This window comes from Chamaea fasciata, unplaced genomic scaffold, assembly GCF_029207755.1.
Source record: "Chamaea fasciata isolate MVZ Bird 193981 ecotype frontalis unplaced genomic scaffold, bChaFas1.0.hap1 SCAF_10, whole genome shotgun sequence".
NCBI lineage: Eukaryota > Metazoa > Chordata > Aves > Passeriformes > Sylviidae > Chamaea > Chamaea fasciata.
Window position 1 is genome coordinate 16214763 of NW_027094095.1, and position 17184 is coordinate 16231946.

The 17184-nt window shown below is 39.9% G+C and overlaps 1 protein-coding gene across 1 annotated transcript; it reads right to left on the reverse strand.

The window, feature by feature from the left end:
* Nucleotides 1-548: 548 nt before the first annotated feature.
* EPHX4 (epoxide hydrolase 4) lies at nucleotides 549-17184 on the reverse strand. The gene is made up of 7 exons (XM_066193109.1): nucleotides 16931-17184; nucleotides 13849-13934; nucleotides 10262-10419; nucleotides 8094-8222; nucleotides 5942-6045; nucleotides 4903-5051; nucleotides 549-1476 (listed from the first exon to the last, which is right to left on the reverse strand). Exons 1-7 carry the CDS (start codon nucleotides 17171-17173, stop codon nucleotides 1242-1244), a joined length of 1104 nt encoding a protein of 367 aa, XP_066049206.1. The 5' UTR covers nucleotides 17174-17184; the 3' UTR covers nucleotides 549-1241.

The following is a 17184-nucleotide window of genomic DNA, read 5'->3' on the forward strand; positions in this document are numbered from 1 at the left end:
AAGACATGATGACACCCATGGCAGTGTGGGGATGTGTTGAGACTCCCCAGTACCTCTCGGCTCTGTTCTGCTCTCATGTGGACAGTTGGTTCAGGCTCACCTGACCCTGATGCCTCCCCCGGTGGGCTCTTGTTCACCTTTGATTCCAGGGCACTGTGCTTGCTCTGCAGGTGGAGAGGGGGGCTTTGGAAACCTGATAGGCAGGTGACACCTATTCTGTGGTCTCGTATTTTTGCTTCTTTTCCCTTTGTAGTTAGCATACATTTTCTTCTCCCCTGCCATCACACACAAGTTAATTCTACCCTTTGTGTCCATAATCACTGTGCCTCTTCCTCCTGTAAACACAGGAACTTGGCAGCAGTTCTTGGAGACAAGAACAGTAGTTGCTGACACGGGAAGGATAATGCCAACAATGAGGCATTATTTTCAAGAAATTACAAGAAGCATAGAATGAGTGTCCAGGCTCATTACCGGACCAGACACTCCAGCTTTTTAGACCAAGTTCTTAGCTTCAGCCAATCTTCCCATAAGAAGTCAGATAAAGAGAATCGTGTAAGTTGCATTTTATTAGACAGAGGTGGATTTGATACATGTTATATCTTAATTTTCCATTGTTCTTGTTCAGAGATGTGGAGTGTACAGGTTTCCCATTTTTTAGTCAAGAAAGAAAAACACATTGCACAAAGCAGCTGCATTCAACAATACAACAAGATACGAATCATTATTCACTTGAAGACTAGAAACGTACCCAGAAAATTTTCAAACGTTCAGTATGCTAAAATATAGATAAAAAGAGTTAATTACTGTTTAATGATAAAATACATTAAAAAAATTCAGGCAAATCTAGAATGAAAACTTGTGACTTTCTTCAGTATGGCACCACTCTATTGTTTCATTATAAATTTGTAAAAGGCACCACACATTAAAACTGTAAAGCAAGGGAGAAAACAAAACCAAGCAACTTTCCATGATTTTCTTTCTGTACAAATACGTATGTATTTTAAGGCAGGTGTTTTTATGTGCAAAATACAAGTATACAAGTAAAACCAATGTTGGTATCATATATTCTCATACTCACTTCTTTTAGCTGTACGATTAGTGTCCAAATGTACAGTACAATGAAAACACTTTTCTCTAACAGAGCTCAAAATAGAAGGCAGGCTGGAAATATGGCCCTGATAACAATTAGGTTTTAAATCTGAAGAGCTTTTATTTAGACCCCTTAAAACATGTACAAACAGTCATTCTCTTTTTCTTTTTGTCTCTTCCTTAAGAAAGGTCCATATCAACTTGTTCACTATGTCAGGTTGATCCTGCTGGAGCCAATGACTGGCTTCGGACAAAATAGTTAATCTGAAATGATTTTTAACATAAATCCTTGTAATTTCTGCCATCTCAACTTCCATAAACGCATCTCTTTCTCCCCATAACAGCAGGGTTGGCATGATGACTTCATGGTGCTGCAGAGGTAGGCAGCTTTAAAAATAAAACACACTTACTTAAGTCTTATTTTAATTTAAAAATCACCAAGACGTATTTCATTCAACAAAGCTTTTGAAATCAATGCAGTGAATCTCACTGTAAACTTTCTAGGTTCCACAATATCTTCTACAATACCAAAAAAACCCCTGTAACTCCAAGTTCTACCAAAAATGACCTACTTAAACTTTCAGTATTTTTTTTCTTTTTCTTAATGCAGTTATTTAAAATTGAATATTTTATAAATATTACCTCATATTAGAGCCATTATGAAAGATGCAAGTAGCTAGAATGAAAAACTTTTCAGCATTAACCCAAAATTGATTGAGAATTTATTCCAGCACATTTCAAAGATGCTAAAAAATTTAACTAAGTTTGAATTGCCTACTTTTAGCCACATACAGTGACAGACCAGCTGTGACAATTCAAAACAGATTCCATCTGATCAGATACAAATCTTTATTATATTAATGCAAAAATAAGATTATTTTAAACCAGTAATGTATAAAAAATTTCCTAAATAAAGTTTTACAACATACGTAAGTACTAGTTTTAAACTTAGGAGTTAGTTAGGAGACTGTAGAAAGAGCAAGACAAGGAAGGTGACATGTCTTAGTTTAAAGTAAGACAAAGAAATTGAGACTTTGAAGACATTCTTCCTCTCTACTTACATGTGAAGTCAAGAAATGTTAATAAAAGATAATTTCAGATAATAATTTCATTTTGATCTATGAATTACAAGAATTCTTAAAAAGGCCTTTTTTACCAGCGCATTTAAATCTCGTTTTGCAAACAACCTGGCCTCACCCACTGAACCACACCTTATTCATAGTACCAGTTTTAAAAATTGATCATCTGATGATCTGATTCAGTGCATTTACTCTAATCTCTTTACCTTTTAATCCAGTATCCTGGATCTCTTCACTATTAATGTGCGTTTCTTCAGTTCTGTAGAGTTTACTGTTTTGTGCCTTGCAAGATTTGTAGCTTCACTTAGGTAAACTGTATCAGGCTTTTTACAGGCTTTTTTTTGTCACTCTTTAATGCCTATGAACTACACTATATTTTTGTTCAGTCTGGAATATGGGAAGTTATTTCATGCCTGAAGTTTCTAGAAATCGTCTTTAATAACGATTAATGCACAGATTTCCCATTTAGAAAGGGAAGTTCCATTTATGAAATGGTGATGTCTTTGAAAAACAGACTCAGACCTTCATACATTGTTATACAGCTTTTCTGTAAACAGTGAAGTACTTAACTGTTCTAGGAGAATTAATCCCATTTTCTAAACAAATTCTGATATGGCATATCAGAAGAAATTCAAGTTCCAGCTTGTTACCTATCTCTCTTAACCAAGTATGATAGAAAAACTTTCTGGATTTATTCTCAAAGTGTTTGTATTTAATATATAGTGAAGGGAATGACTACTGTGCTACTTATGAAAAGATGTATTAGTGATGGGTGGAAGTAGGTTACTTCAATCATCTCTCTGGAAATAACATTCCAGAAAAATTAGGCTCTGAAGAATGAAACTGCAAGTGGATAGTAATGAGTTGGAAACCTTTAACACGTGGGTCACCAGTGTCAGCCCACTGGGAATGATGGTGAATACAGCTCAATAGCATCCAAGTGCTGCTTAATGACTTAGATGATAGAAAGGGAAAATTCCAACCCAGTTTTCATATTTGATTCCCAACCCCTAAGGTGTGACCATCAGAACTGATGAAAGAACTGAATGACTGATCTTTTCATTGCAGTCCCAAGCCTGCTGCACTGTGGCTGACAGCACCTAGATGAGATTCTCTGAATTCAGTGCAGGGCTACTTTCATTAGAAGAATAAAGCAAACAATGAGCAAACATACACAAATGGAGGAATTAACAACTGCGAAGATACTTTCTGACTTATAACTGATACTACACCTTCTTTTTGAGTCTGGAAAGGCCTGAAACAATAGTTTAAACATTCAGAACTCTTCCATTTGCCCCATGTGACTCCCAGAGCAATTCAGCCATCACAGGCACGTCGCTGCCGCTGTCAGAGGAGCATCTGGTGACTGCGCACAGGCAGCGAAGCGAGTGCAGTGGGCGATGGAACGAGCAGGGCCCGGGGCGCTCACCCTCTGAGCTCCTCCTCAGCCCTGCCCGGGGCTGCTGCAGAACGGCTGCGGGGCCGGGAGCAGCCGGGCAGCCCCGTGGCCCTGGGACAGCCCGGCTGATGTCACCGGCTGCTCTCTGCACAGCTTTAAATCAGTGTACTGTCACCAGCACGGCCATCTCGTTTATTCCCCACTGTCAGCCGTGCTTGGGGTCGGCTTTCTGCTCTCTCGTTCCAGTTCTGTCTCAGCACCTAGCTCAGATCCTTGTTTTTCTCACAGTGTTTTCCCTGCTGATTGCCCTGCTGACAGTGACAGCATGGATGGCACAGAAGGAGCAATAAAAGTGGCAGTAAAATTTGGACCGTGGAAAATGAAAAGTTAATCTACTTCAAACATCTACTGCCCGAGTTTAGAGAAAGCAGGGAATTGCCATTTTAAAGGACATTGGGAAGCTGGTCTTTTGCTAGAGAAGTATGCAGGACATTTATCACTGCTGAAGACTGGAGACAGTAAAGGAAAAACAAGTTCAATAGCACTCTTCTTGATACAATCCTTCAAGTTAGTGCTATAAGTAGAATATATGCAGAGTTAACACTTTTGGCCCTGTTTTTGGCAGATAAGAAGGGAGTGTCAGTCTATAAGGCCAAGCCAATTCATTTCAGGAAAGTTAAAACCATTAGAAAACTGTTTGAGAAAATAAATAATAATCTTGCAAAAATATTTCCTATTACGATGTTATCTCTGTTTTCCTCTCTGAAGTGAGTCTGCTAAGACCAATAAAGGAACAAAAAAACCCCAAACCCAAACGAAGGCAGGTTAGTTTTAGGCTTAGTTATGAAAGTTACCTCTCCCACCTTTCTGAAAAAAAGAAATAGTCTGAACACAATAGAATTGTGCCACATATGGTTTTGTAAAATTACAAGTGGGGGTAACGTTCTTGGATGCCATATCATCTAGTAGTATTATGTAATAATATAACCCAGTGATAGATACTATCATAATATGGGTTGTAATGCAAACAATAAGCTGATGTTAATTTTTAAAGTATTATTTAGAGGTGGATTTTTGGGATTGCCATGGGGGCTGTGAATGAGGAAGGGTCTTTGCTTTATTAGATTTTTGAAATAAAGATTTTCCTTTCCTGCACTCTGTTTTGCCATTTTGTGTGGACCCCTCACAGAACACACCTGGCCTCTCACTGCTGTACTGAGCCCGTGCCCACCTGGGGTTTTTCCCCTGGTTCAGCAGCAGGAGGGGAACTGCAGGAACACTTCTGGGCTCCAGGGGACTCTCTAGAATATTTTCCTTTGGGAATATTGTACTGACCTGAAAATAGTTCTGTAATGGTTAATGGGTCCTGTTAATGCTCCAGGTTGTGAAAAGACATAGAGATACGCTTCAATATCTTCTGCAGTTAATCTGCAGCCTTTCCTTCCAATTCCAGTGGCCTGGCTGGTAAATAAACTTTTCAGAACCTATAAAAGCAAGATGAAAAAGATATTATGTAAGATAGCTGGAAAATGGGATTTCTCTCCTTCAACAGGACACATCTTTCTAAAATCTGTTTATGCATATTTATAAATCTATTTATGTTCAAAGTACAATGAATGGTTCAAATGAGTTTTTAGAAAGCTATGTGTAAATCAAGTACAGAGAAATACCAGTATTACCAAGTTACTGCATCCTGACCTGCTGCCTGTGATAGGCAAGGCAAGTGCAGGCACATAGGTTTTTTTTTGTGATGGAGAGGTGACAGGGCAGGAGGGAGGATAGTTCATGACCTCCTAGCTGGCTGTGCCCTGTGTGTGCAGCACTGGGAGCTCTGCACAGGGCTGTTGGTGTGTAGGAGGGTGTATCCTACAGCTGTCTCGTCCTTTTCTATCTGCTCCTGCCTATTTCAGGTTATACAAAGCGCTGGCCTTGGCTTCTCAGGCAGAATTAATCACCTGGCAGAATGTGATGCCCAGACTCCCACACTGCCTGCCCTGCAGCAGGCTCAGAGATCAGAGGATGTCCCACTGCACACAGGAACTTCAGAGAAGTCAGCAGGAATTCCCCAGGCACCAACCGTGTCCCACTGGCATGGGCACAAGTCAAACCAGCTGACTCTCTAGGTGGACTAATGCACTGCAGTGCTGGAGGTTAAAAGTACATCCCTCAGCACCTCCCAGAAATACAGAAGTTAGAGTCAATCTCAGAGACTCTATGTACTTGTATGCTACTTTATATAAAGCTTAAGAAGAAAAATTAGAAAGCTCCATATTTTTTCCAGTAATTATGACTACATCAGAAGGGATCAATGTAGGTGGCAATTCTTCCATTACTCACAGTTAGATATATAAACAAGAGCACTCATTTTGCTCACCTTGAAATCATTTAGTGTAAACATGAATTCAGGAAACCATGGCATTTGGAAAAAGAAGTAGTAACCAGATTTAATCAATTGTGATGGATGTCGTAGAATGTATTCTGAAACAAAAATGTCCATGAATTAAAAATGAAAACTGATGGCTCAAACAAAATTATTATTAGTATTACTATTTTATAAACTTAAAGGAATGTTTTAAAAATATTACATTAAATTATGCTGTGTGACAAAAGATGATTATTGTTTCAGGAGTAAATATATGATGGGGCCATTAAAAGATACTTCTTTTATATATGTTAATAGAAACAGCCAGCAAAACAAAAGTTTGCCAAAGATTAGGTGAGGACAGAAACACTGGAGAGTTTAATTGTGTGGTAGGTTTTCACTTAAAGGTCTATTTGTGTCATTTGTAGAGATCTATTAGCTAGTCCAAAGCATTTTTTTCCAGATATGGAATAAAAGGCATAAATAGGTATTTATCTCATCAATTATGTGATGCACCGAAATCTGTAGGTGATGATCCAGTGGCATTCTAAAGACTGCATCACTCCTGTTCATACAAGTATAGAATTTTTCTAACAGTGTCATCTTGGCAATTTCAAGAACTGTAATCAAGGTTACATAGACTCACTTTTTAAAGATTTTTACAGTCATTTTTAAAGACATAGGAGCATATATAGCAAAAGAAAATTATATATAACAAAATTGCATTGACTACTTGTTTTTGTTTTTGTTTTTTTTGTAATTGTAAATCTGTGTCTCCAGTGAGTTTCAAGAGCCAACACTGACATTCAAATTCTCAAAGCAAGCACACCATGTGTGCAGGTACTAGGAAGTCTAGAATTTTTCCTTTACAGGTGCAAATTCAGGAATGTAAAAACTGCATTCCCAACACAGGACATATTTCTGAAATGCTAATTATGACAGTGAATAAAAATGGGTTTTAAGCTAACATAAATTGAAGTGTTTACTATCTTCTAAACTTTCATATTGTACACATTAACCATTGCATTATACATTATATTAACCATTATATTTTTCCTGATGGGCCATTTTCAGCACTCATCACTTTACTTTTCTGTACTATTTACAAACTGTATTTTCTTTTAATCCACAGTAGAATAAATTTGATGTAGGGAGAATTTGTCAAGCTACAGAACAGATTTTGTAGTTCAACAAACATGCAAACAAAACCTGTAAAAAAATGCAATTGTCTTCTCTACAGCCTCACTCCTGGTCTCAGTGAAAACACTGCAAAAAGCTTCTACTTGCTCATGTGGTGAACAGGCCTCTCCATGGGTAAGTGTGGATTAACCACCTGGAAAATGTTCTTTAGTATCTTAGAAAGGTACCCAAGAATACTGTGAGAACAAATGTGAATGATGTGGCTGATCCCACAGTGTAAAGTCAGATTTACATTCAATTGAAATGAAAATTAAAGCGGTGCTGAATATTCTTAGCTATTTATGGGGAAATGGGGTGACTTTGTAAATGGAGATAGGGTAAGGCCAGCAACTGAAAAAATTAAAATTAGTGAGGTAGTACCTTCCTTTTCATTACTGAATGTTGATATAATTCCATTCTATGAAAAGTTTTGTAATTCTGAGTGTTGGACTAACTCAACTCTATCACACAACAAATAGCGAAACAAGTCCTGTTTCAGCAAACTACTGGCATATTTCTGAGCATCTAGTAAGTAGCCTGGAAAGACTTATTCCAATGAATATTGCACCAGATTGTAAATTGTCACTTGTCACCTAAATCAGGATGTGATTCTAATGTCTGGTTCACATTCATACAAAGGCAGGCTTATGCAGATTTAATAATGCAGTGCAGTCTTTACCGAAGCGTAATACAATATAGAGCCCTCTTTGGGAATTTTTTCCTGATAAAGTGGGACAAAACAGATTAATGTATATGAAAAATATGTTTGTGGACCCTCAAGGATTAAAAAAAAATCTGTAACTTTTGTTTCAAGCATTCCCACTTGCTACAATAAATTTATTTCCAGCAGTCAAATAAACACTTGATATCTTACTGCTTCATAAAATACAGTCCAGACTGTGAGAGCCATAGAGCACTGCCAGCTCACCTACTGAGGCAGGCTGTTGGTTCTGTAAAACTACTGTAAAACTACTGTAAAACTTACCTGTAAATACAGAAGGATGGGGGAAATTAACCACAATCAGCTTAGTCACCATTTCAGGGTAACATATGGCAACTAACCAAGCGATCATTCCTCCCCAGTCATGGCCAATCAACACACACTTGTTGTATCCTACCACATAAACACAGATACATGCTTTTATTTCAAAGGAATTAGTATCCACAGAAATTATCACATACAGTAAAGTCATTATTGGGCTAAACAGGTGGTTCAGCACATTTAATAATGTAACTTTAATACTGTACTGCTTCCATTACTAACGGTCAGAAAAAATAGGGCACTGTCATAGTTCAAAAATCTACAAATACTTCAAAGTATTTAATTTGACTTCATTAAACTTTAACTATATTACCTCCAAGTCACCCTAAAGTCACTCAGTGTGCAGATGGCCACCCTGTTCACATCTTGGCCAGGGCAGGCTCAGATAGACAGTTCAGTCTGCAGGCATTGTAACACACATACATTTGCCATGTTTAGGGAGTTTGGAATTTGAAACTGCAGACAAGAAGACTGAGCAATCTCCTGAGCACCTCCAGAGCAAAATTAATCCTAACGAATTTCTCTGAATATGAGAGGTTATCTAAGCACTCAATGCCATCCTTATGCAAAAGTGGGCATTACACTTAACAGCCATATATATAGCACGTGTAAAACACTCCTGTTTATATACTTAGGAGGCCTGTAGCTTTTCTCCATAAGCTGTTTTATTGGCAATTTTTTAAGTTCTGGACATTCACATACTTACTCTTTCATCAATAAAAATTGTATTTTAGCAGCAATGGAAGAGGCATGAGCAGGAGAGTGACCAAGTGTTTTGAAAGCTTAACCACCCCTTCTTTAACCACTGCTGGAAAACAACATTCTATAGTGTAAGATACCATCACCCTCCTCATTGAGGACTGGAATGTTGAGCACATAGACTACAAATGAAACATATAAAAGCCAAGATGTTTAGAATTCTGACATAAATTTGGACACAGTTGTCAAAGAACCTTATAAACCCTCTTGGATAGAAATCTTTCGGAGCACTTTTGATGTAATCAAGTCCTCCAAAAGAATTTAACTTGGGATTAGGACAAACAAAGATAACAAGGCTCTGAAGTGCTTTTTCCAAAAAAAAATTAAATCCCTCTGAAATTGAATTATGCTGAGAGCACTTCTCAAGCATAACCATGGCATTACCATGGAGATTAACACAACCAGCAAAGGCTGGAAAATGTCAACACTGTGTAAGGACTGCCTGCCCAATCTTTTGCCAATACTCAAATATCACAAGCAAAGCAAATCCTAAATTCAAATCTCAGAACCTGAATCACTGCTTTATTATTTCTTCACATGAAATGCAGTAAGTTGTTTTACTATTGCTAGAGTATCCAGGGAATTAAAATGATTCAGAGAATGACAATTTAATCCCTTGCGTTGCTCTTGGTGTGGAAGGGAAATACCCTTCACCAGGGGTTACAATTTATCACCCAAACAGGGAGGCTCCAAACTGAACTGGAGGGGCAAATTTTGCACTTCAGCTCTAGACCTTTGCACTGTATATTTGCCCCAGAGAGCAGCGTGGCCCTCATCCTCCCTTCTGCACTCACTGTTGTGTAAGACAGAGTGATTCAGCTCTTGAGAACTGACTGTTGTGCAGGAGTAGTATTTTCAGAGGGCTCTCTTGGTTTTTTTTCAATACAGCAGATGTACTCTCATCAGTCTGTAAAGCCCACTATATTTATTATGTTTTGTTTGTGCAAGAAGAATGGCATCTGATATAAATTCCTTGGTCTGCAAGTGCTTTTAATACTCTAACTCAGAATATTATCCACTAAGTGCAAGTGGTTAAGAGGAAAAACATCTTAGGGAAAAAGCCCATAGGTTTGTACTGCTGGATTTTACAGCACATAGGAATTTTCTTCTCGAAACTCATGATGGAAAAATTATCTTTACATCTTGCTTACACTGACATACACATTGTTATTAGAAAACAAACCTTTTTCATTTATAATTGTCCAAAAATATTAGTATCCTTAGATTTATATCTATACCCATCTGTAATTCATATATATATATAAAACAGTCCTAGATATTTATGTGGGGTTTTTTTTCCTAGAAAATCAAGTCATTTATGAGTCAAGTAGGTTTTTCTTCTACTAACGCACCTAGAGATTCCAAAATATCCTTTATGTCTGCTATCAGGCAATCTAACTTGTAATTTTCTTTGTGAGGAGGAGCATCTGTTTCTCCATAACCTCTCAAATCCAGGGCCACCACTCGATATTCACTTTTAAATTCCCGCAATTGATGGCGCCAAGAATACCTAACAAAGGGGAAAAAAAGTTGGAGTTACAAGGTCAAGCAGTATGATACAAAAAATGCACTCAATGCTTTTGCACCCAAATATTTGGGGGTAAACTAGCATGGCTTTGTTTGCTATGAGATTCTCTTTTCTTTCTGTGCTGTGCTGATGATCCTTTGTGGCTGCAGTAGTTTTGTGCTTGCTTCTTGAATTCCCCAGTAACAAAGTGCAGCTGCCAGAAAGGGGGCATGGCCAGAGCCAGGGTTTTTCAACAATTCCTGGAGTCTGGCACAGTCCCTTTGCTGCAAAGGAAGCAGGCATAAACCAGAGCACTGGGAGGGGTATTCTGTTTTATCCTTGGAGCCATGGTAGCATCAAAAAAGTAAGGTCTGAAAAGCTTTCTCTTCTCCATGGCAGCTATGTTCTGCATTTTTTTTTTCTGTTCAGAATAAGAATGTCAGATAATTCATAAATAAACCAAAGAAAGAAATCTAGTTAATAGCAAATGATCTTGATGAAGTTTATAGATTTATCCTGTGTACACTTTCATCTGTGTCTCTGTACCAGAACTGTTGCAGAGCAAGCTCTCTCAGTGTGTTGGTACTAGACAAAGTATTTCATCCTTATGTTTCCATGGAAAAGAGTGATAGCATTACATACATCAAAAGGCATACAAAGACAAGAACTCAGGCCAAGGCCTGGGCTATTCTCACTCTGCAACTGTATGTAGTGACTAGATGTGTGTTATGAAGGAAAAATAAAAAGAAAATGGTGGGTCTTATCCTGCAAGAACTACCTCCCCTTCAGCTGTTATTGAAACCAAATAAATTTCAGGATAGCCAGTGCCAAGACAGACATGGCCTTATCTTACACTGCAATAGAAAGATCTATGAAAAACATGACCCTTCTGGATATATATAACAGTGACTGCATCCCTCTGTGCTAGGATCTAGCTCTTACTTCTGCTTATTTCAACAGTTTCAGATAAAGAATATATAACATTTGGATCATTGGTGGTTGGTAAGAGTGATGCACAGAATTCTACCTTAATCCAAGCAGTGTCTGTGTCAGACCATGGGCTCTTCCACTTTACCTTTGCTTCCAGCCTATTAGGGCCTTTGAATTTAAACAATGTTACAGGAACATTCAGTGATACAAAGCTGTATTCATATAAACAAAACAGTCAGAACATTTTTATTTCAGTGCTATATAATGCTAAGACAAGGTTTAGCTGAGATCCCCAGGAATGAATTTTTTAAAGGCATTATATAATGATTTGGAAGCTGAATTTGCCATGGTAACTGTTGCAGCTATTCCATATACTTCAGTAAGAAGAAAAAACCTGGCCCATAAATAAATAAATCAACTATTTTTTGTTTTCAGAAAATGTCTACAAGCTATTCTCATCCTCTGTTTTCACAACAATCCATCAGTCTCCAAATGTCTGACCTATCAAATGGGTAGGTTTTATATTCAAAGAAACCCTCTTATCCCATATGATATATAACTACTGGACAACTGCTTTGCAAGCAGAATTTGGAAATTGAGTTGTGAGTGGCTCCATGTTCATTAGGTTGAATCTATTTTGAGACCTTCTGATCGCATTCTTTCTAAAAGGCAAGTAGTATAAAATGCAGCAGCTCACACACAACTTGTAAGTACTCAGCTGCCTCAACACATTGCGCCAAATTTCAAGGATTTTATTATTAACCATCCACAATCTATTTATTTTCAAGTTTGTATGCATCAAAAACACTCATTGGCTCTGGTGCTTTAGTGATCTGTCACCCTCAGGCATTCTCTATCACTCTTAGTGGTCACTATTGTCTGGTTATATTTGTCCTGTCTATAACCTTGAGACATTTGAAGGCAGAGAATTTTTTAAAATTAAGAACTGTAATTGTGGATAATATCCTTTTTGTTTTCCTAGACAAACAATAAAAATTTGATGCTGCTTTATACCTCTCTTAAATTTTGGTTATTTTATCTTTTGCTCTCAGAACAATCACTCTTCCTGAATGAAAAATTATTCACTGAGTGAATGAACAACCTAACACAAATATTGGTAAAATGACTGCTTTACAGACTATTAGAAATTAGTGTTCTTTTTAAAAACACTGATAGAAACTATGCTATTGGGGGTCCCAGTGACCCACATAACAGGTTTTTTTATTCATCCCTTTTGAATGGTCAGACAATACAATCCAGTGGCTGCCACTTATAGCCTGACTCACTATTCTAAACTGTAAGAATTACTTTCTGCTTTTTAAAAATAATATACCTGATCTCAGTATAATACGTCTATAAAATGCTAATTTCTCCATCACTATTCCTCCATAGGGAAAATAAGCTGTAGTCTCATTGCCTGACTGTATTAGAATGTGCTTTATGCATATTTATATGCATAATGTTTGAATAGAATATGCACTGGCCTAACTGTCCTTTCAATCGAAGTTTGCAGCTTTATTCATTTTAGATAGCGATTTATTACTAGAATAATGTGCTTCTTTGAAAATTTAACATAAATGTGACTGTCCCATCAGCCTCAAGGGCATCAGTACCTAGGGGAAATTGCTGAGGGAAGAGAACTGACCTCTCTTCTGCTTGGGTCAGTGTAGCATGGGGTGACCTGAGTAGAGATGGAAAGCTCACAGCTCCAGCAGTGGCCTCCAGCCCCACAGCTGAGTTTGGAAAGGAGAAGGATCATTTACCTTGCAGAATTACTGGCATTAGCACTTCCCTTAGTCCCTTACTGGTTTTTCTGTGGAAGTTCTGTAAGCCATGCTTCACTAGTTAAACCTGACAATGACAGCCTGAGCAATTTGGTTAAATCATTGGACACATGACTGCTTTTCATAGTTATAAACAAACATTTAGGATTGGGTTTGATTCATCATTCATCTTGTGATGAGCTAATAATAGAACCTTTTTCCCTGAGTAGCATTCTGAAATTAGGCTGTACAATAGCCTATAGAACTCACAGTTCTTCCCTTCCCCCAGTTAAAAATTAATGTATAGTATTTTTAATAAATGGAGCAATCCAGATTGCATTTAACATATAATGGATCCTTAATGGATTTCAACACCCTCTGCTATAATTCATAAGTTTAGCCATATAGTACAAGTACTATCCAAACAGGAAACTTATTTAAAATTAGCAGTTCCTTCACAAAGTTTGCAGGAAAGACTACATACCTGAGGAAAAAAGGATTGACAGTACTAAAAAGATGGTTGGTTTGTATTAGTCTGAAGGAAAATTTTTAACTGCAGCAGATGCTGCAGTTAAAAAAAAAATGTTTCAATGGTTTGTTGCCTACTGAAACTTCATGCCGTTAGTATTCATCAATACATATAAGGGAGATCACACTGGGGATACTTAGGCAGAGATGTTCGTCCTTGGATATCTTATGCAGCCTCTTTTATAATAGAAAATGGTGAAGGGAGTTTTACCAGAATTCTGGAAAGCCATGAAGCAGCAACATGAGTGGTTTGCCCCTTTCTCCAGCAGCCACATAGTGGAATCGTAAGCCTGAATCCTAAAATAAGAGAAAAAAGAGGTGTGTTTATTCCTGCATAGAACTGCTATTTTGGGATTTGAGAATGATGATGTTTCAGACCATATTCTAAGAAACAATATATTGCACCTAAAAAACCATCAAATGATCAGTTTTGAAGCTGAAGCCTTCTGTACTTCTGAGATCAGGTATCTGCTGCACGCTGCCAATGCTGAGTATCCCACACCCTGCACACCCACCACAGCTTCTTCCAGGAAGGACCATCCCCAATCCCTGCCTGTGTGCCCCTGGGCCAGCCCTGCCCTGAGCACACAAACGCTTCTGCCAGAGCACTGCCTGCCACAGCCACTGGGAAATGCAGGATATTGTCACAGCAAGCACACTGCTTCCACAGAGACACCAGTCATGTGCTTTACAGAAAGACTTTAAACTGCAGTATACTTTAAATGCACTCCCAATCTTTCAGTTAGCTGGTAAGATTATGCAACTGTTTAAAACCATCACATTGCAACCTGGCACGATAAAGAACCACATGGATTCTTAACAACCAAAAGCAATCAAAATTAAGTAACTAGAAAGCAAGACATTAGTGCTAGTCTTTATCATTCTAGGTTTCAGACTCACTCCAGAAAATTAAGCTTTAATGTTATAATCTTCTTTCTGCCTTGTCAATAGTCAGTTTCTGATGCATCTTTTAAGAAAATGGGTCTCATGAGAATTAAAAGCAGGCAACTTACTTATTGCAGAAGCTGCACACTGAAATGCCATTGAATGGATGTACACAAGCTTACGCCGAGTGAAGGTCAAATCCAGTAGAATTTAAATAAATTGTGATTATGACCTAGAGGTTTTACTGAATTCTGACACAGAAGTGTGTAAAGAAGCTGGGAGTTAGCTCACAAAATACTGTTTATAAGTCATGTGGAAGAAGCTACAGGAAGAAGGGTTGTACAGCTCCTGAACAAATGTCCAAGCCTGCACTGTCTCTGCTTCTTCAAAAAAGAGAGAAAAACTCAGTGCTTTTGCTGTACATCAAGAGCTAATATCAGGGCAAGGACAACAAATACATACAAAAAAGGTTTTCTTGCCAAAGACACTTCAAATGCTCTGAGATATCTTGACACTTGTAAGTCACTAATGAACAGCAAACCCATTAATTTATAATTTCATTCTTGAAAGGGCTCTGAAGAGGAACTATTTGGATTTTTTATGCTTGCTCTGGATATAAGAGACTTTTTCTCAGTTTTTCCCCTAATTACACTGATATTTCACCTCTGGTCTGCCAGTGAACTTGAAGTCCCTAGAGGTAAAAGTAAATTCCTAGTAGATTTTGGGGTCATTACATCATCTGTAGCATTCTCCAGAGTCACTCTGCCTTTGATCCTTTTATAATTTTTTATTATAAAATTATATTTAATAAAATATATTTTATAATATTTTATATAAAAAGGAGAAGTTTCTCAGTCTCCTTTCACAGTTTCTCATTTAGTGACTAATGGGTAAGCCCTCCTCCATGCTGCTTCTTTCAGTCAGTATCCTCTTGGGATTTACCCTCCATGTTTTTTATTTTAATCTATTTGTTGCTTTTAAGGAACTTCCCTTTACTCCTGAAAATTTCATCCCCACTTGTACAGCAGCAGTTTAAATATCACATGGCCCAAACTAAGCCCATCCTCGACTTTTTCAGTTGCTGCTGTTCCCTTTTTTTCACCCCCCCAAGAACAGACATAGCATGTTGCCACCTTTTCCAACACTGACCGTTTTACTGAAGTCTGAACGGATTTGTAGGATATATGTGTTTGGAAAGTAATCCATTCGCCTGCTGTTACCCAACAACAAGAGTTTCTTATTTCCCGAAATGAGTGATCAACTGTCACATTGACAGCAATTCGATTTGCCCCCAAATGCTCCTCTATTGCTGTCATACCCCTCTCACTTCCCCAGCAGCCTGTTCATTTACTGCTTTGTGCTACAGGAAAAAAAGAACATGTCATATGTCATATGAGTGAAAAAGCCCACACATGCCTCCTAATGATGTTAGCAAAAGAAAACAAGCAAATCATGACAAACTGAGGCTCGCTAACTTATATTAATACTGCCTGGCACAAAAACATTGCACAGAACCCTGGGAACAGAGATCTTCGTGCTTATTTTATGAAAAATAGCACTTGACAAAACTTGCTATGCATTCTCTGCTCACCTACAACTGCAAAAGAACCCTAGCTAATAAAACTTCATTTAGAGCATTCAGTAAAGGAGCAAATGACAGGTAGAGACCTGAAACAAGTACAGAAATTAACTGCTGGCTTAAACTGTACAACCTGAGGGACAGCAATTAGCTTCTTGCTCTACGTTTACCCTGTGACAGTGATGCACGGAACGAGCTCCCCGCTGAAACTGGGCAAACCGTAAATAGCAGAGAGAGCAGAGGCGGTGGGGGAGCGGCGAACTGCGGGAGACCCGGGGCCGACGAGCCCCTCGCCGCCCACCCAGGGCTCCGCACCCGGGCCGGGCACCGCGTCCTCCGGCCTGAGGCCCCGCAGCCGGGCCGGGCACGGCACCGCTCCCCCGGCAGCGCGGGCAGGTGCTGGGTGCGCGCAGCTGTGCCGGCACACACGGCAGGGCCGGCGGGTGTCCGCGCAGCGCACACTGAGGGCGGGCAGGGGTGCCATGCACAGCGCACCCCACACTGAGGGCGGGCAGGGGTGCCATGCACAGCGCACCCCACACTGAGGGCGGGCAGGGGTGCCATGCACAGCGCACCCCACACTGAGGGCGGGCAGGGGTGCCATGCACAGCGCACCCCACACTGAGGGCGGGCAGGGGTGCCATGCACAGCGCACCCCACACTGAGGGCGGGCAGGGGTGCCATGCACAGCGCACCCCGCACGGCAGGGCGGGCTGGGGTGCCATGCACAGCGCACCCCACACTGAGGGCGGGCTGGGGTGCCATGCACAGCGCGGGGGTGGATGCCTGCGCCCCCAGCGGGGCCCGCTCCCCCCGCCCGCGCCCTCACCTTGATGCGGACGTAGCAGTGGGTGCCCAGGGAGGGGTCGTTGAGGCAGGCGGGGGGGTTCTCCCGCACCACCCAGCGGAAGGTCTCGCCCGGCCGCCGGCCGATGCTCCAGAGCAGCCGCAGCCCGGCGATGCAGGCGCACACCCCGCAGTAGCTGTAAACCAGCGCCCAGAAAAGCAGCGCCCGGGCGGCCACCATCACCCGGCGGGCGGGCGGCGGGCACGCAGCGCCGGGTCTCGCCATCGGGCCCCGCC